The sequence below is a fragment of the Papio anubis genome, chromosome 15 (genome assembly GCF_008728515.1).
Source record: "Papio anubis isolate 15944 chromosome 15, Panubis1.0, whole genome shotgun sequence".
NCBI classification, from domain to species: domain Eukaryota; kingdom Metazoa; phylum Chordata; class Mammalia; order Primates; family Cercopithecidae; genus Papio; species Papio anubis.
This window is the reverse complement of record NC_044990.1, coordinates 5,291,377-5,316,510: the sequence shown is the minus strand read 5'-3', so window position 1 is coordinate 5,316,510 and position 25,134 is coordinate 5,291,377. Positions and strand designations below refer to the sequence as shown.

The window sequence follows — 25,134 nt, the reverse complement described above, 5'->3', positions numbered from 1 at the left end:
GCGGGCGGAAGATGACAAGATGCCACTGCACCCTGCACCAGAGATGTCTTTGCCGCTGCTGGGCAAGGTGGTTAGGGTTTGCCTTCAGAGCACAGTGGAAAGCATTCTGCGCGTTTAAATACGTCCGTCTTTCAGTTTCCATCCTGCATTGAAATCAGGTTTCAATCACTAAGAAAGTATTGCGACTCGAAGTACACATATGAGCACAGACACAAGCAACCTTGATTTCTCTTTCCTGTCTTCAGCCAAAGGAATGCCAACACTTAGGACAGCTGGTAATCACAGTTCAGAAAGCACCCAGTTTACTCAGTGGATGCCTCGATGTGTTGTGCTGCCGACGTAAGCAACAGTCACTGAAAATCGCACCTACTTTAAGTCTGTTCAGTATTTTGGGCCTCTCAGATATTGTCCACAATAGCTTTCGCATCATCACTTCCATAAAACAGAAACATCTTGGTACATGCTTACTAGCATGCTACGCTTCTCTCTTCTCTAACCTACCGTGGTCACGTTTTCTTGCATAACTGGACTTGGTGGTCTTTCTCTGGCATTTTTATACCTTTTAAATAGGATAAACCTGAGAGGATCCCTGCCATCTCTGGGTTGGAGAACTGTGATGATGATGATCTCCAGCCATCAGACAAGGCCACCTCCCTCTGCAGATGTTGGAGAAGAAAACCCCTGTGCAGAATCTTAACAAGAGTGGCCCACATACACATTTCCACATGTTTCAAGAAAGGAAAAGTTCAAAACCACATCAAACGTACACTGTGACCACTGAGCATAAATATTACAAACAAACAAAATCAGCATGTAATGTGTACTTTAATTTGCTGACAGATATTTTAAAAATTAACATCAGAATGAATGACAAATGCCTCCACCACAACAAAACCTCTGAAGAGAAAAAACACCCACTCACAATCAAAGCCGCCTGGCCTCTAATTAGCACACAGCATCCTTGAAATGAGAGGCCAGAAAGAAAATAAACTGCCAAAATGGAGGAAATTGTATATGGGGGAAGGGAGGACAAGGACTGAAGAAATGAGGGCTTTCCATAATGAACGTAAAAAAATCAATCCTGTTGTTTGAAACCTGCTTTACTTGAAACAAGATTGGGCTCATGGACAGGAGACTGCAGCTCAAACATAAATATTCCTTCTAACTCAACATTCATATTTTAAAAATTCGATTGCATTGCAGGGTAAGTCACTTCAGATAAAATGTATTAAAAAGCAAAATGTTAAGGAGAATTGAGCACCATTTCTCAGACGCCTGGTTCATCGTCACTGTAGCTGCTTTCCATAGTCACAAAGTGAGAGACCCAGCCTGGGGTCCAACCGACTCGAGAAGAATCCCAGCCACTCCACTCACTGCCTGGCCAAGAGACTGATCCTTTCTCACTAAGCCTTAGTTTCCTCATGTGGTTGCAGATTACTGAATGAGGTGACGCTTACTTCATTACACATGTAATTGCATATATTAAACATATTTTCATGAATGTGTTTTGCCTGGTATGTAGTAATTGTGATATGGAAGGGAAGTGCTAGGAAGGGAAGGGCGTGATCCCTTTAAATGATGCAGAAGGCGGGAAGGGCATGGTCCCTGGCTAGGGCTCCACCCCCAGGCCTGTGTCCAGGGACCTAAGTGAGGACAGGCATTTTTGTTTTCCTGCCCAAATGTTGTATTTTCCAAGACCACCCTGACCTGCCACGCTCCCATTCTGTGCCTATTAAAAAACCAAGACCCTAACAGGCAGACACACTGGTGGCTGGATGTTGAGAGGAACACATGGGCAGAGGAACACTGGGCGGCTGGATGTCTAGACGAATGCACGGACAGGCACCAGCGCACCGTCAGGCCACCTATCACCAGAATGACACAGAGTTTGGCCGGAGCAGTTGGAGGACAGCCGGGTTGCCAAGCAGCTCAACTCCAGGGAAAAACCAACTCCCATCTGGTTTCCCCGTCTGCTGAGAGCTACCTCCATTCAGTAACATCTCATTCTCCAAGCCCACCTGTGATCCGATTCTTCCGGTACACCCAAAGCAAGAGCCTGGGCTACACAAAGCCCTCTGTCCTTGTGACAAAGTAGAGGCTCTCACTGAGTTGGTTAACACAAGCAGCCTACGGACAGCTAAACCAAAAGAGCACCCTGTAACACATGCCCACTGGAGTTCAGGAGCCGTAAACACTCACCCCTAGACACTGCAGTGGGGTCGAAGCCCCTCAGCCTGCCCGTCTGTATGCTCCCCTAGAGGTCTGAGCAGCGGGGCACTGAAGAAGCGAGCCACGCCCCTGCCACACGCCCTGCCAGGGGGACAAGAGAACTTTTCTCATTTCAATTGTTCAATAACATTACCTACTGTTACTGACATGTCTTATTTTCTTTAGTTTCCCTATTAAACCCTAAGATAGATATCATCCCCTTCGTACACCTGAAAAACAAGCTCAGAAATAACGCAAGTATGGATATTACAGAGAATAGACTTAGCGTCCTAAATGTCTTAGGCATTAGCGTAATTTAGTTCAAATCCTGCTTTCACAGTTACAATTTGCACTGAATAGGAAAGAAATCGGATTCGGGTCCCTTTAATCCAGGAGGATTCCGGAGAATCCAGAGGCAATGAGGATAATGGGAGTTATGTTCCCATCACTGCCTGTGGAAAGAATCTGAAACCACTTTAAGGAGCTTCCAACTTAAAAAAATATACTTTCTCCTTTGTTTTTAACCAGAAGGAGAAAAACAGAAACAAGTTGACATTATATGTAACAATGACAAAAGCCATTTTCTGACAGAACTGTTCTCTGATGGACGCCTGAGTATTCTGATTTTAGAACCCAAATATGTACAGGCTGTGAGAACTCACCTAGCTAGCACTGCCCAACTGAATGTCTCTGATTTTTCTTTTTATTACCAATGAAGAGGGTTTGTTGTTGTTGTTGTTGTTGTTGTTGTTACACTTTTGTTTTTGGTCCTAGGGCTTGCCTCAGAAAGGGACTGGTGTTGGGAGCCTTCTAGGAAGGAAATGCACACAGATGGGGGACCCTGGGGTGCAGGCGACAACAGTCACAGGTGCAGCAGAAGCCAGGAAGTCGGTGCCGTCTTAACTTCGCTCATCGTGCTTTGCATTCAGATGAGAACGTCATCCAGAAACACTGTGTTACTTCTTGCAAACGAGTCTCACTATTCCACAAAACGTACGAGTTTAAAAGCCAGAATGTAAAGTGGACGTCAGTGAATAACTGGGCCAATTTCAATACTCAAGAAAACTGTACAAAAAGATGTCACGATGTTATTTCAAACCACAAGGCGAGTCTCTGTTGACGAGACTTCCTCCTGGACGAGGCTGACCGCTCCTCACCAGCCATGCCACGGGCTTCTGAAACGTGAGGAAAACGGGACCGAGTCTATTCAATATTGTATTAAAGATTAATTCCAGTAAGCGTAAGATATGCTTATTAGTTGTTTTCTGGAATGTAATCTAAAAAACTAGTAATTGCAATGCTAAAGTAATTTTTACCAGCTCCTTAAACCAATCTGTAGCTTTGAGTATAATACAACAGTTTAAACATGCTAAAGCCCTAAGCTTGTTTGTAAAAAGCGTTTATTTCCTTGGCTGAGGAAGCTAAGGGAACATCCCAACACCCGCACTTGGGTGAAGAGAGGCTTCCTTGGCAAGGGCTGCCCACAAGGCCAGGCAGCACACAGGAAATTCTCACTGAGCGCCCCACCCGGGATGGGCTTCGAGGCTGGCTTCATACAGTGTCTCAACAATCGCAGAGAGACTTTTGGAGTCCTTTTACTTGTCAAATAAAAAATAATCAAAGAGTAAAAAGAGGCTTTCGTTTTTGTTTGCCGTGTTGTCTTCCTCGTCCATCTTTCAGGCCGTAGGAGGATTCTGAGGGTGGTTTTCGTCTGTGCCTGAACCATTCCCAGCATCACAGCAGCAGCCACGTGGCTCCGCCGGGAAAGCCAGCTCTTTCATGGATTTGTTTTAGGAGCAAACTCGTTGCTATCCTAGAAGCCCCCAGCAAGTGTCTCCCTGTGTCTCCTGCAGGCTTCCTGACCCTCTCACTGCGGCAGCGGGGACGGAATGAAGCTTTCCCCGGACTTAGGGGTGGAAGTCACATCAGTGAATACACACTGGGCACCCTTAGGAAAGGGTGAAGGAGGATGGATGTGGGACAACCGAACATGCCCCACACCACAGACCTTAACCTGAAAACAGGTCTTCCTTCCTGACCCTCAGGTGGATTCTCACACTTAAGCTCCCATCCTCCAGAGACATCCTGGAACGGTAGCCGAGCAAAGATGGCCACCTACTTGACATCACCCCAACTTCTCAGCTTACCTCCTAGAGCACGTACAACTGGGAAACTAACATCAGTCTTTGCAAGTTTCATGTGGAATATACCTAGGCCTGCTATAAATCCAGGGGAGATGATTGGGGAAGATGAGGAATTAATCACTGATTCACTGATGGCAGAACCATTCCTCCCTCTGTTTACTTTTGGTTCACTGGGGTTTGCATTGTGTGTACATAAGTGTGTACATAAAACTCAAACGCAAACTCATTCCTGCATTTAGAATGAAAAAAAAAAAAAAAAGGCTGTCCTATTCCAGAAACTGGCTGGAGTCAGGAGCTTGGCACTGCAGGCAGAGCTGCGGATTGTATGCTTTGAAGTCAAAAGGTTTTTTCCCCTCTCTTACTAGCAGTGAAAAGAACTTTCAGGGAAAAGCAGCAAACGTTCGTGAGGAGAATTTTTCCATGGTGAACGATGTCATGTCTTGTGGTGTAATTCCCTATTGTGAAAGCTAGCTGCTCTGAAGGCGGTCACCGTCACCAGCTGGCCATCTTATATAACCACTTAACATGAGCAATCACTCAGCTGTGTCTTCAGTGTACCACCTTCTCCTGTAACACCCCGCAAGAGCTAAAACATTCTAATAGAGTCGTATTTTAGGCGTTTTAAAGCAGCGGTTCTCAAACTTTAAAGGGAAGAATCACCTGGAGATTTACTAAAGCCAAGATGCTGGGGCTCCACACCCAGAGTTTGCAATCCACTATGTGTGTCTGTGTATATGTGTGTCTGTGTGTGTGTGTCTGTGTACATGTGTGTCAGTGTGTGTGCACTGTGTGTCTCTGTGTGTCTGTGTATATGTGTGTCTGTGTGCATGTGTGTCTGTGTGTGTGAGTCTGTGTATATGTGTGTCTGTGTGTGTCTGTGTATGTGTCTGTGTATATGTGTGTCTGTGTCTGTATGTGTGTGTGTGTGTCTGCGTATATGTTTGTCTGTGTGTGAGTCTGTGTATATGTGTGTGTGTATATGTCTGTGTGTGTCTGTGTATATGTGTGTCTGTGTATATGTGCATCTGTGTGTGTCTGCATGTATGTCTCTGTGTGTGTATGTGATTGCCTGCACATATTTTTGTGTGTCTGTGTGTGTCTGTGTATATGTGCGTCTGTGTGTGTGTGCACGTGTGTCTCTGTGTATGTGATTGCCTGCACATATGTGTGTGTGTGTGTGCGTGCATGTATGTCTCTGTGTATGATTGCCTGCACATATTTTTGTGTGTCTATGTGCATCTGTGTGTGTGTGTGCGTGCATGTATGTGTGTGCATGTGATTGCCTGCACATATTTTTGTGTCTGTGTATATGTGTTTGTGTACATGTATGTCTCTGTGTATGTGACTGCCTGCACATATTTTTGGGGTGTGGGGGTTGTCATTTTGACAAGCAACCCAGATGATTTGGATGCAGATGGTCAATAGACCTTACTGAAAAACATCCCATTTAGAACCTATAAAATGTTAAAATTCTTTGGCTAAAAGAATTTGGAGTTTAAATCACAGCAATATTCTTATTGATGAAGGTTCAAAAACAGTTCGTCACTCCAGGAAAAAGAAGAGCATGCATGTTGTAGATTTCCCACTAGCCTATTATATCTTCATCACAATCCTCTAAAGTAATCAGGGTGGGTGGCATTACTCTGACTTTGCTGATTAGGAGATTAATGCAAGTAAAATGATTTGCCAGTGGTTACATAACTATCATAGCTGGGGCATGAACACAGCCAGGTCTCCGGACTTTTGAACAGAGGTCAAGTCAGATGGCGTTCCCTCCAGCACCACTAAAGTCAGAAGTGTTGGGAAATGCATGAAGAAAACAAACACTTTTCCTGACCTGGTCTAGGATTAAGTTTCCCTCATCTTTCCCATTCAAAGCTCTACTTCAGCAGGCAACTTTGGGGCAGGCGGTGAGCTAAGGGATTTTGTCATTTTCCACCTTTAAGCATTTGCTTTGGGGACCCATATTCTATCTAATGGTTATGCTATGAGGGAAAGAGAACCACCTGGTCCCCTACGGAAAAAACATCATCACGCATTTTCCACAGCTGAGGACTGGCATTCCCCAGGACAGACACAACCCAAGTTTTCAATTTACTATAAATCCAAGCTTCAAAAGAGAAAAATGGAAAAACAGGGTGCCCCTTAAAATCCCACAAATGTGGTGTACTTTCAGGAGGGGAAGGATGCAGATGACTTCTTTGATTTCAGAAACTTCCACTGGGACTTCCTGACACGCTGTCTGGCTGGGTTTCACATACCATATCATGAGGTGATGTAGGGAAGATAAAGACTCTTTGATAGTATAGAATAACTCAATTCTATAGCTCTTCCTTTCCTCTGCCCTCAAGGGAAAGCCCGCATTCTCCCTCGTGACAAAAACTCCAAATATAATGGACAAGACAAAGACATATTTAATCAAATTAATTTAGGAAACCCCCGGTAGAAACAATGCATCTTTTCAATGGCTGAAGAAGTTATGAATAGACAGAACGTTTTGTGTGTCCAATCTGGTTCTGGCTTCTGAGTGAGAAAAGCCGTTTGCTGTTAGGCACTAGTTTAATTCTAGAACTTCACATAACCAGGTTCACTTGCCAAAAACCTACTGTTTAGTGAACCGTAAAAAATGGTTTATAAAAATCACTAGAAGCATTCTTCAAATAGTCATTTTGAAAAGTGGCCTTTTCCTGGAACACCCTTTACTCCTAAGCATTTACCAACCTAGACCCCCAGGAATGAACAGGGCGTGGGCATGTTTTTAGTAATTCCCCAAAACAGCCAATTCCTTTTACTGACTGCACCTGAACCCAGTTCCTACATCTTTTTATGACAGCATATAAGTCCTCCCGAGCCAGCAGGAAGGCTTTCTGAGACTTCAGGCTAGTCTTAGCCACTCTCCACCCAAGCAATCCTTCAAAAGCGTTTAAAACAATGTTTTGTAATACTTCCCTGCCATGTTTCAAAGAATGAACAAAGCGCTGAGTCAAAATACAGAGTGGCAGACTGCAGGTGAAACACTAGAAAGGTTGGCTGTGCCACTAAAGTTACACATGGTTTCCTGGTCCCCTTTACCTACTTGGAGCCCCCTGCCCTGGAGGTAAACTAGAGATGACACACGGTTCTTTAGACTCAGACAGCAGAGTACCTGCTTGGAAGTCCGGCCACTAGAGAACCACACTAATCCTCTCATTTACCGCCTAATGAGAACCTCAGTTTCACCCAGCTATCCTCTATTTCACATCGTTATCATTTGCTTCATGGGAACCAACCAATAAAGTCATTAAAATGACATGTTTCAAATAAAAATAAGCTTTTACAGAGAAGTGAAATGTGGTTGAATATGAGCACTTCTTTGCTTCTGGATGGTAGAAACAGCTCACTACATTTCTGCTGGAAGAGTCCTTAAATATGTGAATGTCACCGTTAATCTGAGCCTTCTAACCATACAGACCATCATGCTTACGTGACCGGCACAGTGAAAATGTCGGCACCTTAGCAGCCGCATGATCAGCCCGGTCCTTCCGTAGCTGGAAAGTCGGTATCTCGACGGGAATGGGAGGTGGCAAGCAGCCTACCTTACGCACATTTGGAGTTACTGAAGCACACGTGGCTCCCTGGCACAGCTCTCTGTCTAGGGCACAGGAGGGGCTTTCAAACGAATGGGCTTTTTCTGTCAGTCACACGCCAAGCGACCCCGTCCTGTCAGCTGTCACTCTCTAATTTAGAACACTGTCTATGGCCATCGGCCGAGGCCCCATCTATTGTCCAGCACCATAAAATTCCCCAAATGAAATATTCATCACAGCAGATCCATCCTGAACCAAAAGGAAGAGAACACAAAGCAGATATTCTAAGCACCAATGCCTTACCAAAGGATCGCTGTCTTGTAGTGGATACTTTTCTTGGTTTGCTTTTTGTGGGGATCAATCACATTGCTTTAAAATAGAGCTGATTTATTTAAACACAAAATACCTTTGTTGGAAAATGCTCATTTTGCTACACAACAATCTTCTGGGTTCACTGAATGCCCTCTAATTTTCTCTACTGTCTGGATTTGGAAAAAACCTGAAAAGCATGTTATATGTTTGTCCTCTTTCCTTACAGAAAGCAAAGATGCACTAAACGACATGCAAGCCCACTCCTATAGGACAGGTCCGTCCCGCTCAGCACCCACACTCAGTGGAGGTCTCAGACAACGTGAGCTATGAGCTGACAGAGCTACCAGGTGAAATGGCAAATAATGCTACCCTGGGCTATCTCACAAGAAACAGCTGCTAGACATGGTCCACACTTGGGTGGACCCAGGAGGTTTTGTTCATGTCTACAGAGTAAGTAAGGCAGAGATAGGAGCCAGGTGTACCATGCACAGGCCTGGCCCTGCAGTACGTATCCTGGGGCAGGAACACCAGTGGAAGCCTGACCCACAGGTCCCTTCTCATTCTGGGCTCTGTGCCCCGGCACAAGCGTCCTGCAAGTATGGGCGGGAACACCGGCGCAAACATCATCTACTCAGTGCACACCCCTGCAAACAGCTGCCCCTTTGGCCCAGGGGTGTACACACTGGCCTGGATATGGAGAGAGGACCAGGCAGGCCTGGAGAGTGGGCCTTTGGCTGTTTGGGAAGGAAACAAGGGGTCCTGGGAGCCCAGAGAATAGGTTACAAGTGGGAAGACCGACACTGTGCATCACAGCTTTTCATTCCATGCCGAGGAACACACCCAGCCACTGAGGGCCAGAGCGGAGGCCCCTGAAGTGTAGGGCCCAGCAGCCTCTTGGGGTCTAAGGGCAGTGTTGGATGAGGGCAACCCCAGGGTGGGGTCTGTGGGGTGGGCTCGGAGACCTGGGTCTGCACAGCTTCCTTGGTAAACTGAGGAGGTGTGGACCACAGGATTGTCAGCTCATTCCTCTCCACACCCGATACTGTGGGATTATAGGATACAGTTTGTCACTGTTGATGGCTCAATCTTATGCACTGGACAAAGATCATGTGAAAGAAAAAAATAAAAAACATTAAAATGAGTGTAAAGGTCTTTAATCTCAGCCTCTCTAGTTCAAAGAGATGAACAATGAGAGATTCTGGTTTATCCATGATCTGGTTCATAGAGCTGTTAGATTCATCTCTCACAGGTGACCCAGCAGAGTATAACAACAAACCAGAGTATAGCATCAAAACTGTAATGGACATAATCACGGGATGACGAACCATTCAAAATAGCTCCAGTTTCCAAACTGTACATATTGGTACTGTGTGTAATTAACACATAATTCATTACGGAAATGTGAGCACGCCAATGAGCCAGAGGTTTTAAGTTGACAGTTTTCATAACACCTGCAACCTCAAATGCCATTTCTGTGGACTGGATGACCTCTTCCAGGTGCTTTGGTTTGGTTTCTCTCCTGATAGACTCTGATGGAAGCAGGTAGGACCAGCCTCTCCTGAAGCTCATTGTGGTTGTAAGACACACAGCACCTGCTCACCCACCCATGGAGAAACCCTGATGTCACAAGACACAGAAGACACACTCCCAATCAGGAGTACCTACCTGTCCTCTCATATCCGGAGCAATGGGAATGGTGGGCCAGATGGTGGAGTAGATGCCAAAAAACACCAGCCAGGTCAGCATGCTTCCCCAGACAGCCAGATGACTGAACTGCAGAGGGAAACAGACACTCAGACAGGCTTCTCGGCGGGCCTGGCAGGTTCACTCCAACTCCACTTGCTGCAGAATCCTTGCATCCAAGCAGCCTTTCCTTATGGAAAGATGTTGATGACTCACCAGTTAATGGGAAGTTAAATCTTTCTAATTCCTGTGTCTCAGAATGTTTAACAATGAATTCAAGTAATGAATGGCCCCAAAGTACCCTGAAGATAAAGGTGCTTTTGCTGTCACAGCTGACCGTATTCTAAGATTTCTCCCGTAGTGACAGTGGGCCCCTCTCAGTTCATAGCAAGTGTTTGCTCCAACCTGTGGCTGTCTTACAATAAGGACTCATTAATCTGGCAACAGAGTGGCTGAACAGAAAAAATAAATAAGATGCTTTTATTTATCATTTCAAGACTTTGATCGTCCCATTCCGTTAGCCCAGAGTTTTTTATTTTTAAATCTGAAATGGATGTTGCCTCTTAACAATGCCCCTTTAAGCACCTACTGAGTTGTTCATTTTTTCTTCTTTGTCCTCTTAATATGATGATCCTTGACTTCTTTCTCTCTTCACACCCCACAATCTAATCCATGTGCAAGCTCTGTTGGCTTTTAAAAAGATAAAATGAATCCAGACTCTGACCACTTCTCACTACCTCCTCCTCTAACATCCTAAGCGAAGTCATCATCACCTGTGACCGGGATTAATTGCCACTGTCTCTTAGGGGATTCCCTGATTCCTCACTGACCTCCCACCTCATCCCCATTTTTCTTAGCAGAGCATTTAAACAGCAGCCAGGTCATGACACTTTGTGAGAGACACACATGAAGCTTTGGTTATAATCTTTAAATGCTGGAAATAACCAAAATGTCTAAAATAAGAGAGTGATGAAATAAATGATGAAACGTCTCTAAAATGGAATACTCTTTAATCAAGAAAAATAACTTTGTTGAATTGTGTTTTAAGGCACAGAAAATGTGCCTAACATATATTTAAATTAAAAGGGATTATGAAGTCTTATGTTTTATAATGCATCATCTTATTAAAAAATACACACATGCAGACACAGAACAAAGTCTGGAAGTTTCCACAGGAAAGCATTAACAGTGATTGTCTCTTGGTGGTAAAATTATGGACATTAAATGTTTTTTGTCCTTCTATATTTTCCATATATATGTGTGTATATATGGTTTTTGTTTTTACAATGAGCATATACATTTGAAATGAGATGACTGTTAATAGTTTAGAGCTGTACTATGTGCCAAGCAAATGAATCACCAAGAGACTCTGGATTACAAATTTACCCCGATAAAGATCAAACCACAATTTTTACACAGAAAATCTGAAAGAAGATAGCCAGATATTGCTTATTGTTTCCCCAAGGCTTAAAAAGAAACCATAGCATGAAAAATATCTATACTGAACAGAGAAACAATTCTAGAGAAAACTTACTTTAGTCCAAGCTGTGGTCTCCAAGCCAGCTTTCAGACAAACAGTAACGACAACATACTGTGAAAACAAAAAGCAGTTTGGAAAACCATCATTCTCAATGAGTTACTTTCACTTTCCGTGAGAAATCCCATCTCCCCACTCCACAGCTAGCTTCCCCAAGGCAGCTCTGCTTTGAAAGTATGAGCCATGTCAGTAGCTAGTTCTCTAGGGGTTATTTTCAGGGAACATACAGGCAGATTCACTTCCAGAAGAGCTTTCGTTCTAGTAACAGTCTTTCTCATAAATAATAGTTTTGCCCTTTTCTTAGCTTGGGAGAAACTGCCTTCCTGAGTGTTGTTTTCCTTTGCAGGCAGGTGTAAAATGGTCGTTTGAAGAATGGGGAAATCTGTTAACCACCTGCCAAGAAACCCTGGCGCTGCATAACCTTCAGAAATGATGCTGTAAGCATTTCACAGCCATTCTGAACTTTGAAGGATATACAAAATACATTTTGAAGATTTGAAATAAATAATGAGGAAGGCTCTTTTTAAGCGTTTAGAGAAGTGCAAGCCACACATAAGCTGTTTAAGAACGGCTTAGTAAACAGAGATAAACTTACTGTGTAAACAATATTTCCAACAAATAAATAGTCGGTGGCATGACCACTGGTCAACACAGTATCTGAAAAACAAAGAAGTTACTATTAACATCCAAGGAGCCGAGCATGGCCACCTATTTAATTCGGAGCATTAAACAGGGAACTTTAAGAACATCTATCAACTCACAGAATATTTCAAAATCCCATCTTGTGATTCTAATGCCTACTTCTCTTCCTAATGATGAACTTTTTCATCTTATATTCTCTCCAAATGAAGCAAATAAAGTCAAGCTTCCAACAAGCCAACCAACCAAACGCTTGATCTGCATTGAAATTTACATTTTTATAAACATTAAAATTTATCTTTGTCCAGTTTGTTTTAAAAAAGGAATAAGAACATATTTATCCATTTTTATTAAGTGCCACCAATGTTGAGGCTTTTTCCAGGTGTTCCCTTATGATTCATGTTTAATTTTTGCTAAATTGGAATTACGGACCAATAAAAAGATAACTACATGCATATTAAACCAATTCATAATGGCTGAACTTGGAAAGAATCTTGGGGGTATTTACTATTCATGTTCTCATTTGCAACTGTATGAGCTTCCAGAGCCTATCACCTGGGGGAACGCAAGCACTCCAACCACAGGAGTTTAGAAAATACAAGAAGGATTTGAAGCTTCAGTTTTCCAATATTTTCCTTTTTTTTTTTCCTTCTCAGTGATGGCTATGACAATGTCTATAACAACGGATGCTAATAGAGTTGTTTCATCGTCTCCACTACACCTGCATAGAGAAGTCTGTTTTTAATCCTGAGTGGTCAGAGCCTATTTTAACATCAGGCTTAGTTTCCTTGGATGACACTGCCAACCTTCCTTTACTCTTATTTCTTTCAACTTTTGTTTTAGATTTGGGGGTGTGTGCGCAGGTTTGTTACAAAGGTATATGTGATGCCGAGGTCTGGAGTACAAATGACTCTGACACCCAGGTAGTGAGCACAGTACCCAATAGGTAGTTGTGTTTTTTTGAGATACAGTCTCAGTCTGTCGCCCAGGCTGGAGTGTAATGGAACAATCTCGGCTCACTGCAACCTCTGCCTCCCGGGTTCAAGCAGTTCTCTGCCTCAGCCTCCCAAGTAGCTGGGATTATAGGTGCCCGCTACCATGCCCGGCTAATTTTTGTATTTTTAGTAGAGATGGGGTTTCACCACCTTAACCAGGCTGGTCTCGAAGTCCTGACCTCATGATCCACCCGCCTCAGCCTCCCAAAGTGCTGGGATTACAGGCGTGAGCCACTGCGCCTGGCCTCCCAATGGGTAGTTTTTCAAGCCTTTCCTCCCTCCTTCTCCTGTCAAGTTCTCTGGCGTCTATTGTTCTCTTCTTTATGTTCATGTGTACCCAATGTTGAGTTCCGACTTATAAGAGACAACATGTGGCATTGGGTTTTATTATTTTTTATACTCAGTCCTGGTCTGTGGCCCACAGTCTGGGTAGATAAGGATGTTTGTGTTCAAATTTCCAACCAGTAGCTGCTATACATACATATCTGGGCTCGCTGAATTACCCAATGCTTGTTGAACAATTCCACTCTTATTAGAGAATCAGTATCTTTTCTTTTTCCTAAAACAGCATAATGATGGAGTCATAAGTGGAACTGGGGAAGCATGGGTCCCTGAATCCAGCCCTTGGGCACATACAGTCTCCCGATTCCAGCCAGGTAAATCTGTGGATAAGGGAGGATGAACCAGGAAGGCAACATGACGGGCTGCACTAAATGGAGGGCCTGCTGCTGGGTAAAGTAAGAGTTATAACAGGAGAACAGGGCGAGGCATGGCCACTGACTTAAAAAGGAATGGTCTCAAAGCTCAGGGGAGATGGGGCAAGGACAGACTGGGGCTTAGGCATGACTTCATTAAAAGGGAAGGAATGGAGCAAGTTAAAAAAGTAAGAGAAAGGCCAAATTAATCCCACGAAGGCAACACACTGATGTATTAGCAAATAGTTACTCAAAACTGTAGGGGTTCACTTTTCAGGAACTGGCCTTAAGACTGTTTTACTAACAAATGCAACACTTTTAAATGCCTGCCTCAGTGAAGAAATACTTCAGTTTAGCACGGAGACCATCTCTTTGATTCTAACATAGATTATAGCCTTGAAACGAATAACATTCTTCTTTTATGTACTCAACAAATATTTACTTACAGCCTATTTTATGCCAGGCATTATTATGAGAACTGGGAAGAGAAGGTCCCTGTTTTTATATGGAGACAGGACATAAATCCTTGAACAGATACACAATAAAATGTCAGGTGTAATAAGTGCTATGAAGAAATACATTAGCTGCTGAGAGAAGTGGCTCACGCCTATAATCCCAGCAATTTGGAAGGTGGAGACAGGTGGATCACCTGAGGTCAGGAGTTCAAGACCAGCCTGGCCAACATGATGAAACCCCATCTCTACTAAAAATATAAAAATTAACTGGGTGTGGTAGCAGGTGCCTGAATTGCCAGCTACTCAGGAGGCTGAGGCATGAGAATCACTTGAACCCGGGAGGCGGAGGTTGCAGTGAGTAATCATGCCACTGCACTCCAGCCTGGGCAACAGAGTGAGACTCTGCCTCAAAAAAAAAAAAAAAAAAAAAAAAAGGGAAAAGAAAAGAAAAGAAATATATTAGCGGAGTGTGGTGGTGCTCGCCTGTGGTCCCAGCTACTTGGGAGGATTGCTTGAGCTCCGGAGTTTGAGGCTGCAGTGAGCCATGACTGCAACAGTGCACTCCAGCCTGGGTGACAGTGTAAGACTCCGTCTTAATAAAAAAAATAAGAATAAAACACAGCAGATATAAGGTAGAGTAATAGCATACAGGGTGACAGGGTTTGCTATCTTAGATAGGGAGCTCGGGAAGAATCTTTCTGAGGAGGTGACATTTGAGCAGATCTGAATGGTATGAGGGAGAGAATTAAATGGGGATCTACAGGGTGAGTGTTCCAGGCAGAGAAGAGAAACTGTGCAGTCTGAATACAGACAGCACTTGATGAGCTCAAGGATCATTACAGAGACCAGTGGGGCTGCAGGCACTGGGAGAAGGAAAAGGAGAATACAGACAGTCAGAGGGGCAGACAAATGTGGACCGCAACAAAGAGCTTGGATTTCTTTGTTAATTGTAATAGGTAATCACCGGAAGGTTCAGAGCTGGGAATGAAATGGAATAAGTTATGTTCTTAAAGGAATAGTCCAGCTTCTATGGGAGAATGGACCATAGGTAACCATAAATGGGATAATAATAAATGCAAAGCCAGCTTAGAAATGATTGTAGCAGTCTATCCAAGAGGACGCTAGTCGTGTTATAACTGTGCAGCCCAATATGGTAATCACCAGCTGCATTTAGTTGTTTACAATTAAATTAATTAAAATAAAATACAATAAAAAATTCATTCCTACCTGGGGCTGGGGAGGAAGGGGAGAATGAGGAGTTATTGCTTAACGAGCACAGAGTCTCAGTTTGGGGTGATGAAAATTTTTGGAAAAACATAGTGGTGATGGTTGCACAACATTCTGTAATCAACGTTTCTGAATTGTATGCTTAAAGTGGTTAAAATGGCAAAGCTGTTGTTTTTACCACAATAAAAATTTCAAAAAATGGATCATAGAAACAAAACTATAAAATCATTTTTAATTGATGTAAATTTAAGGGGTGCAAGTGCAAGTTTGTTACATGGATATATTGGACTGAAGTCTAGGCTTTTAGTGTCTCCATCACCTGAACAATGTGCATTGTACCTATTAAAGAACTTCTCGTCACCCTTTCCCTTCCCACCCTCTCACCCTTCTGAGTCTCCAGTGTCTATCATGCCACATGCCATGTCCATGTGTACACATTACTTAGCTACCACTTATCAGTGAGACCATGCAGTATTTGACTTTTTGTTTTTGAGTTGTAAAACTATAAAACTCTTATGATAAAACATAGCGATGAATCTTTATGACCTTGGATCTGGCAATGGTTTCTTAGATATGGCACCAAAAGTACAGTGAGGAAAGAAAAACGTAGATGAACTGAACTTCTTCAAAATTGGAGACTTCTGTGCTTCAAAGGACAACACCAAGAAAGTAAAAAGACAGCCTGATAAATGGAAAAAAGTACTTGCAAATTATGTACTGAAACCTGCATCCAAAATACACAAAGAGCTCTTACAACTCAACAGGAAAAAGCCCCCCAAAAAAAATTTAAAAATAGGCAAAGGATCTGAATAGACAGTTTTGCAAAGAAGACATTAAAATGGCCAGTAAGTGCATGAAGAACAGCTCAACATCATTAGCCATCAAGGAAATATAAAATCAAAACCACAATAAGATACCGCTTAACACCCACCAGGGTGCCTACAAAAAAACAGACAATGACAAGATGTGGAGAAATTAGATCTTTCATACAATGCTGGTGGGGAAGTGAAACGGTGCAAAGCCTGGAAAACCGTGAGGCAGTTTCTCAAAGGGTTATGTATAGTTACCATGTGACCTAGCCATTCTACTCCTAGGTACATACCCAAGAGAAATGAAAACATATGAATGAAACCCACAAAACCTTGTACCTAAATGCCATGGAACCATTATTATAATTATTCATAATAGCTCAAAATAATGAACAGCATTATTCATTATTCACAATAGCCTATTTATAACCCAAATGCCCATCAACTGCAAATTGGTAAGTAAAATGTGGTATATCAATATGATAGAACACTTTCGCAATAAAAAGGAATGAAGTACTGATACATGCTACAACGTGGATGAACCTTGAAAACCTTATGCTAAGTGAAGAAGCCAGACACCAAAGGTCACATATGCCATCTCTATGAAATATCCAGAAATGGGCACATCTACAGAGACAGACAGCAGATCAGTGGTTTCCAGTACTGGAGGTGCTTGGGAGAAATAGGGACTTTTTTTTTTTTTTTTTTTTTTTTGAGATGGAGTCTCACTCTGTCGCCTAGGCTGGAGTGCAATGGTTTGATCTCGGCTCACTGCAATCTCCACCTCCCAGGTCAAGCAATTCTCTTGCCTCAGCCTCCCAAGGAGCTGGGATTACAGGCGTGTGCCACCATGCCCATGTAATTTTTGTATTTTTAGTAGAGACGGGGTTTCACCATGTTGGTCAGGCTGGTCTTGAACTCCTGACCTCAGATGATTCACCTGCCTTAGCCTCCCAAAGTGCTGGGATTACAGGCGTGGGCCACTGTGCCCGGCCAGGAGTGACTCTTAATGAATATAAGGTTTCTTTTGGGGGTGATAAAAATGTTCTATAATGTTGTGTTGTAATGGCTGTACAATTCTGTGAATATGTTAAAAACCGTAGTATTGCATATTTTAAATGATTAGATGGTATGTAAGTTATAGCTCAATAAAGCTGCCATAAAACTTCAGTTCCTCAGTCATTTTAAATACACAATGGCCACCTGTGGCTAATGGCTACTGTATTGGGCAGTACAGCTACAGAACATTTCCATCCTCACAGAAAGTTCTGTTGAACAATGCAGGCCCAGAGTAGTTTGGACAGAAGCCACTTGGAAATATTTTGAAGGTGGAAATGACAGCATTTGGCCAGGCACAGTGGCCCACACCTGCAATCCCAGCACTTAGGAGGCTGAGGCAGGAGGACTGCTTGAGCCCAGGAGTTCGAGACCAACCTGGGTAACCCTATCTCTATGAAAAAATTCTTAAAAACTACCCAGGTATGCTGGTGCATGCCTGTAGTTCCAGCTACGTGGGAGGATTCCTTAAGCCCAGGAAGCTGAAGCTGCAGTGAGCTACGATCACCACTGCACTCCAGCCTGGGTGACAGAGCAAGACCCTGTGTCTTATAAAAACAAACAAACAAACAAACACAAAACCATTTTCTTATGATTTGGAGGTAGGGTAGAAAAGAACGTGGGGAATCAAGAAAGGTTTTGGCTGGAGTATGTAGGCAAACAGCGGTGTTTGGGATGGAGAAGACTGATTCTGGTCATATGAATACAGGAAGACGTATGAAAACTTGGTACCAAATGATTCCTATTTTAAGTTCATGAGAGGAAGAACAGACAGCAATGAAACATGACTGTATTACAAAACAAAGAAAACATGAGGTGGAGAGAAGGGAACTAGGGTTAGTGGAGAGAGTCCCAGTAATGAGAGTTACAAGACCCTATTGCAGCCCCGCTCTGTGTTGCAGCTCTGCCATTATTTCGTTTTTTTAAATTTTAAGTTTTGAGTCTCAGTCCCCCACCCATAAAACGGACATTTTTATATCAGATGCAGATGATGACAACTAAGGTATCTCTAAGGCTCCTTTCGGATAGGGAACTCTAAAAGGCTAAGGCCCATATTCTTAGCTGCTAAATCAGCCCCGTGGATTTAACAGCAGAAATTTGAGTCTCAGATCTTCTCCCTCCTCAACATAGCTTAGAATGTCTTTCCTCATCTCCATCTCAAGCCACCTGCTCATGAAGGCATCTGAATTGAGAAGAGTAATGATCTCTATGCTTGAAGTGCCACCGGCATTAGCCCTAAGGGGCCCTAGAGAAAACTCTGAGCAGACGAAAGGGTTAGCAGGCATGGGAGACTAAGCTGAAAATCAAAATTTGTGGTTACGGTTTGACAACTTTTTGAATTTTCTTCTAATACCAATATTTCCAATGCTGGTTGAGTCAGGGACTAAAACATACAAGGCATTTATTTAACAGGGAGGACTTAGAACGTGTTTCATATTTTATGGACACACACACAATAAACAAATTTTTTAGACATTACAAGAAATTCTATTTATTTTCTTCTTTTTTTTTTTTTTAAGATAAAGTCTCGCTCTGTCACCCAGGCTGGAGTTCAGTGGCACAACCTCAGCTCACTGCAGCCTCCATCTACTGGGTTCAAGTGATTCTCCTGCCTCAGCCTCCCGAGTAGCTGGGACTACAGGTGTGCATCACTATGCCTGGTTAATTTTTGGCATTTTTAGTAGAGGCGGGGTTTCACCATACTGGCCAGGCTGATCTTGAACTCCTGACCTCAAGTGATCCGCCTGGCTTGGCCTCCCAAAATGCTGGGATTACAGCTGTGAGCCACTGCACCCGGCCAAGAAATTCTATGTTTAAAAAATATCGTATATAAGCTCTTTACTATATGACAGGCACAGTTCTAAGCACTTTACATATATCAGCTCCTATAATACTTTAGCAACTACATGAAATAGTATAATTTTGTGCATATTTCACATGAGGAACCTGATGCAGCAAAGATAAGTCAAATATGTTCAAGGTCACACAGTTAGTAAGAAACAGCAATTTTTTTTTTTTCCTTGAGACGGAGTTTCGCTCTTGTTGCCCACGGGTGGTAGCGAGGCTGCAGGATGGTATGGGTGGGCTGGCAGGGACTCAGGGGGATGTTGAGGCAGGCAGAGGGGAGAAGTGGTGAGGCCTAGCGGGTGCTGGGGGCCTCCCAAGGAGGCCTCTCTCATCCCAGAAGCCCCTGGGTGTGCCATTTCACTCCCCAGGCTGGAGTGCAACGGCACGATCTTGGCTCACTGTAACCTCTACCTCCCAGGTACAAGTGATTCTTCTGTCTCAGCCTCCCAAGCAGCTCGGATTACAGGCATGTGCCACCACGCCTGGCTATTTTTTTCATATTTAGTAGAGACGGGGTTTCACCATGTTAGTCAGGCCGGTTGCAAACTCCTGACCTTAGGTGATCCACCTGCCTCGGCCTCCCAAAGTGCTGGGATTATAGGCATGTGCCATGGCGCCCGGCCAAGAAACTGTAAATTTGGTAAAGGAGAGTTTGTACTAATTAACTGAGTTAGAAAAATGGACTCCTAAGAATGACAGAAGATAATTTCAACGAAAAAAATAATTAGACTAAGAAGTACTCATTTTAAATACTGACACCTAATGGTAAGGAAATATCCAGGAGAGATTTGTGGTGGACAGAAAATTAGATTCATATGAAATTTGAAATCATATGAAAATGAATTTCATATGAAATTTTGCACCACACAAGGAAGCACAGGAAGTAAACAACTCCGGGAGTGTCAGGAACACCTGGAGACCTGACCTTTTATTCTGAGTTGGTGTGGGCATTTCATTAGCCCGGAGTTTCTTAAATCTGGCACTACAGACATTTTGGGCCAGATAATTCTTTGTCTGGGGGCTGTCCTGTGCATCGCGGACAGCTTGGTGGCATCTCTGGCTTCCACCCACTAGATGCCAGTAGCAGCCATCCTAGTTGTGACAACCAAATATATCTGCAGACATTGCTAAATGTCCCCTGGGAGGCAAACATCAATGCTGGTTGAGAACCACTGCCTCAGAGGGAAGACAAAGGAGGAGGTGGAGTAAATACAGAGAACCTACACTGAAGAGACAATGTCTAACAGAGAGTTCTCATCTCTCCCATCAGGCGGAGGAGGAGACAATGGGGTGGGATACAATCCTCTACGCAATCAGGACAGAGAACCAATATGAAGAAGCCAGGCATGGTGGCGTGTGCCTGTTATCCCAGCTACTCAGGAAACTGAGGAAGGACGGTTGCCGGAGCCCAAGAGTTTGAGGTTATGATCGTGCCACTGCACTCCAGCCTGCGTGACAGAGTGAGACCCTGTCTCTAAAAAAGAAAAAATAAAATTTTTTAAAGAAAATAAAATAAATAGCATGAGGCATTAGCACAGAGCAACGCAATTCATGAAGCTGGATGGCCTTTACAAGAGACAAACCCTTGGATCATTCAGGACTGAATGCTAATCTATGAAGAGAACACCTACGTGGAGGGGGGAGGCCCTTAAGACTATGTACAGGAGGCTGGCAATTTGGCAGAACAGCAGAAACAGAGAACTCTAAAGGATGTTTTTTTAAATGTAACTTCTAGAGTTTGACAATGCATTACTTTCTTTCCTTTTTTTTTTTTTTTTTTTTTTTGAGACAGAGTCTCACTCTGTCACCCAGGCTGGAGTGCAGTGGTGTGACCTCAGCTTCTGCAAACTCTGCCTCCCGGGTTCAAGCGATTCTCCTGCCTCAGCCTCCTGGGTAGCTGGGATGACAGGTGTCCACCACCACGCCTGGCTAACTTCTGTATTTTTAGCAGAGACGGGGTTTCACTATGTTGGCCAGGCTGGTCTTGAACTCCTGACCTCAGGTGATCCACTTGCCTCGGCCTCCCAAAGTGCTGGGATTACAGGCGTGAGCCACCACGCCCAGCCAACCATGCATTAATTTCTAACTTATCATGACAGTGAATGCTACTGGCATTCAATAAAATGTTAACACATAAGGTAATTTGAGCATTAAACTTTAATGAAGACGGGCTAAGCCTAATATTTCAGTTCCTCATTTTGGAGAGGTAACTCCGCGATGCATTTTAGTTTTCAGCCTAGAAAAGAGTATCTCCTTCCCTAGGCAAAGCTAACACCATCTGGAAATACATAGTTTATTCCCTTGGAGGAGAAACTCCCAAACCAAGGTGAGATTCTCGGACTTGCCAAGAGCCTCTGAAAAGACAGCATCCTTCAAACGAGTCACAGTCATCACCCTGCACACCCTGTGGGGACACCCCGGGGACCAGATGGTTCTGTTTCGACTGTTTTAGAGGCAAACACTGTGGGTGTTGTTTCTTGCTAAAACCTGCCAATAAGCTACTCCTGGAGAAAAGACGTCCTAGTGCAGTGTTTGTCATGAAGGTGTTCCCAAGCTACAGCTTCCTGATAATGCAGGCTGGAAAAACCTCCTTTGATTGTCCAGTTTATTTCTGAAGCAGGTTGCTGACAAAATATTCCTTCCCACTGAGCTGAAATCTGAACAGCTCCGTCACGATTCTACCACTCTGAGAGTCTTCCCTGTCTTTATTTTAATCAGATATTTAAAATCTCAAGTGAATGTTTGCAAAGGGGGACAAAATCCTAAACCTGGAATACCTGGGTTCCCCAAGCCAGCCTTCGGAATAGTATTTACCCACCGTCTGTGCAAACCATGGTAAGAGCATAATTTCAGAGAAAGTAGCGTGGGGCGCAGAGATGGATATTGGAGTGGGGGTCAGTTGAGAGGGGAAAGGACATTTCAGGCAAAAAGAAAACCAGCCTGTATTGGGCACGGAGGTGGAAAGGTGAGCTGATGAGGTGGGGGTGGGGCTACAGTGGTGAGGTCAGCACTGGTCAAATGTATGAGGCTTCAAAACAGGTCTCTATAAAAGAAATTCATCCAAAGTGCATACAGAGAGATGTGATCTCACCAAACCTGCGTTCTCCAAGAGCCAAGCTCTTCCTCGCAGACACCCATCATTGGTACACAAAGGCCTAAAGAGCAAGGAGAAAGGTGAGAAGGCTTCGTCTCCCCATTGCATCAGAGGGGCTGCCATTTACAGGAACTAGACTGAGATCAGTTAGCCTTTTGCAAATCCAGGATCAGGTCCACCCTTGGTGAGTGCTGAGATGAGAGAGGAGGGCCATCACCCATCTCAGAAATCCAGGGGACAATTTCTACCAGGTAAACAACAACAACAACAAAGGTAACACAAGTTCCCCATGTGCTTGGTTTGATAAAATACTAAGTCACATTTAGAATGATCTCTGATTGCATGTGATATAAACCTAATATAATGATGGGGCTTATGACATGCATGAAAAGTGCCATAAAATGAAAGAGACAGAAACCCAGTCCCAGATGCTCTCTTAGAGACAATTCGGTGTTATGTATGGCTCCAGCATTCACTGACCCAGGGCAGCAGGTAAGCCTGTTCTTCCAGACTCCTATCAGTCGTCAAATCTGGCTGGGGTTCAGGAAGAGACATAATTAACATAGGATGAGCCAAATGAGGTCTGGAAACATAGTCACTAAACCAGTCTACTGTGAACAACTGGGACAAAACCACATGGGCCCTCCAACATTAGCAGTAACAGCCCAAAAACGTTGTCTGCAAAAATCTCTTTGAAAATATTTGTGGGAAAAGCCACAATTTATAAGAAAAGCATGTCTCATTTTCTAAACAGACAAAATGATCAAGGAACTTATTTCAGAATATTCCAAAGAGCTAGGTTGATGCCATTTTATAAAGATGCCATTTCAATTAAATGCTCATTAAAAACATTACATCATCATCCAGCTAAACCACAAAATGTATTCAGAAATAGCTCTGACAAAGGCAAAATTTCAAGACGACGTTATAATATAGTGGTCAGAAGAGACGGGGTTTAACAACCATGAAAACAGATGGGCTGAATTTACATGTATACTTTTGATGTAGTCAGAATCAGTGGCACAGCTGAACTGAACAATGCAGGCAACACTCATGCAGGGCTCAGGAGGGAGAACTGAGGCAGAGGTGGCACCATTCCCTCAACTCCAAGGCATTTGCCAAGATATTTTGGTCCAAGAGCAGATACCAAGTTTCTCCTGCTTTTCCTCTCTCCTCCTTTCCCTTCAGGAGCTTCCAGCAGCACTGTTTCCGAGCGGCCAGGATTCCAGAACATTAACTGAGCCAGCCCCCGCCCCCACCTTACTCTCTGGGCCTCTCAAGACTCCAGTGGCTCAGAGGAAGCGCACCCCAACTAGCGACTTCTAGATTTACAAGAGTGAAGATGTATTCCAACTTTCAGGTCACTAAATTACAAACTTTTAGAAGTTAACCTGCATATGCCTGTAGTGCCTGCACTAGAATTAAAATTACGCTTTCTGCCTCCGACACTATGAATTCATGAAGAGAAAATGTACTTTTTCCTCCCCGTAAAGAGTAGTATAAAGTATTGGAGGTTGCTTTATAAAAAGCAGGGTTTATACAAGTGTTAGCGATTACAATTACATTCACAACCAGCGCTGCCGGCTGAAGCTCCTGGTTATATAAGCCTATTGCTGGATTTTCTCCTCGACTGCCATTTCTGCTGGAGAAAGTTAAGGACATGAAACTTAAATTTCAATCTTTCTCTTTTTTCACTTTTGTTTACTAAAAATAAATCTGAAAAAGGAAGTAAAAATGATGCAAAGTAAACTTGATTGCCAATGCCCAGGCAGTCACCCAGCGAGGCCACACGTGTTTCTCACTCCTGGGTACACACCTAAGTGATATCCCCCAGCACCCCACACCGTGCGAGGCCCTGTGACAAGTTCTTGCCAATCAGATGTGGGCAGAACTGATGGATCTCTTCCTGCCAGACACGGGGAAGAGCAAATGATCCTTGCCCTGCAAACCATCCCGTCTCTCCCCTTCCAGTGTTGAGGCTGAGGGCGTACTCCCCGGAGCCTCGCTGTGCTGAAATGAAGCGGGCTTCGTTTGAACAGATATGGTAAGACAGGCAGACCTGGAATGATTGTCATGGAGGCAGAAGTTCACACTCACAGACGCTAGAAGCAGGAGGCACAGCATGCCAGGCAAGGCCATGCCAGGTAGCGCCACGGAACTCAGGAGGTTGGAGAGACGCTGAGCACGGCCCAGGCCTCTGCTGGGGTTCCCACAGGGAGGAACGGCTGAGGCAGGGTAGGTATGCTGAATGAGGACATTTAGGATTGTATATCTGGAGTAATTCTGGCAGGCTTGGGGCTGTGAGGACGGTCCCCAGTTGTCGGGTACCTGGCCCTGGGGTGCTGTTGGGCAGAAGGAACACTGGCTCAGTGTGTGAGAGTTTGATAAAGGAGGTGGCTGGGGGCGTGGGCTCAGGCTTGGTTCATTTGTATGTCAAAGGGGTGCAGGCAGGGGAGGCATCTGCTATCTTCAGGAATTAGCTAGCCCTGGGAGGACAGTCTCTCCGGAACCAAGGCCCCCAATGCCAGTGCATCGGGAATACGGAAAATAAGAAAAATATACTCAACACGCCAATGAACAAGGCACTCCTCCACTGGATAGGGACGTGGGTGCGAAATAAATCTTTACTGGGTTAAGCCCGTGAGATTCCCTGGCTAATCCATCTCGATTCAACTTCCTGCTAAGAGTGAAATCTAGGAACTCTGGCTCACACTTCTTACAACATTACACCGAACCCAACTGTCTAAAACACACGCAACACAGAGGTTATTAAAAGAGACACTGAAACACGAGAAACATTAAACTGAATGAAAACAATGACCCTTCCAGCCCAATTCTGGGTGTCAGGATGTGTGAGGTACACTGT

The 25,134-nt window shown here is 43.9% G+C and overlaps 1 protein-coding gene across 2 annotated transcripts in view; it reads right to left on the bottom strand.

Annotated features, from left to right (window-relative positions):
• Positions 1-25,134, bottom strand: part of ATP8A2 (ATPase phospholipid transporting 8A2) — a 642,805-nt gene that overhangs the window by 143,409 nt on the left and 474,262 nt on the right. For both annotated transcript variants that reach the window (XM_031655775.1, XM_003913687.5), the window contains exons 31-33: positions 12,046-12,107; positions 11,448-11,504; positions 9,896-10,003 (exon numbers count right to left, since the gene is read on the bottom strand). In XM_031655775.1, the coding sequence (XP_031511635.1) occupies positions 9,896-10,003; positions 11,448-11,504; positions 12,046-12,107 (227 nt within the window). The remainder of the gene's footprint in view (positions 1-9,895; positions 10,004-11,447; positions 11,505-12,045; positions 12,108-25,134) is intronic.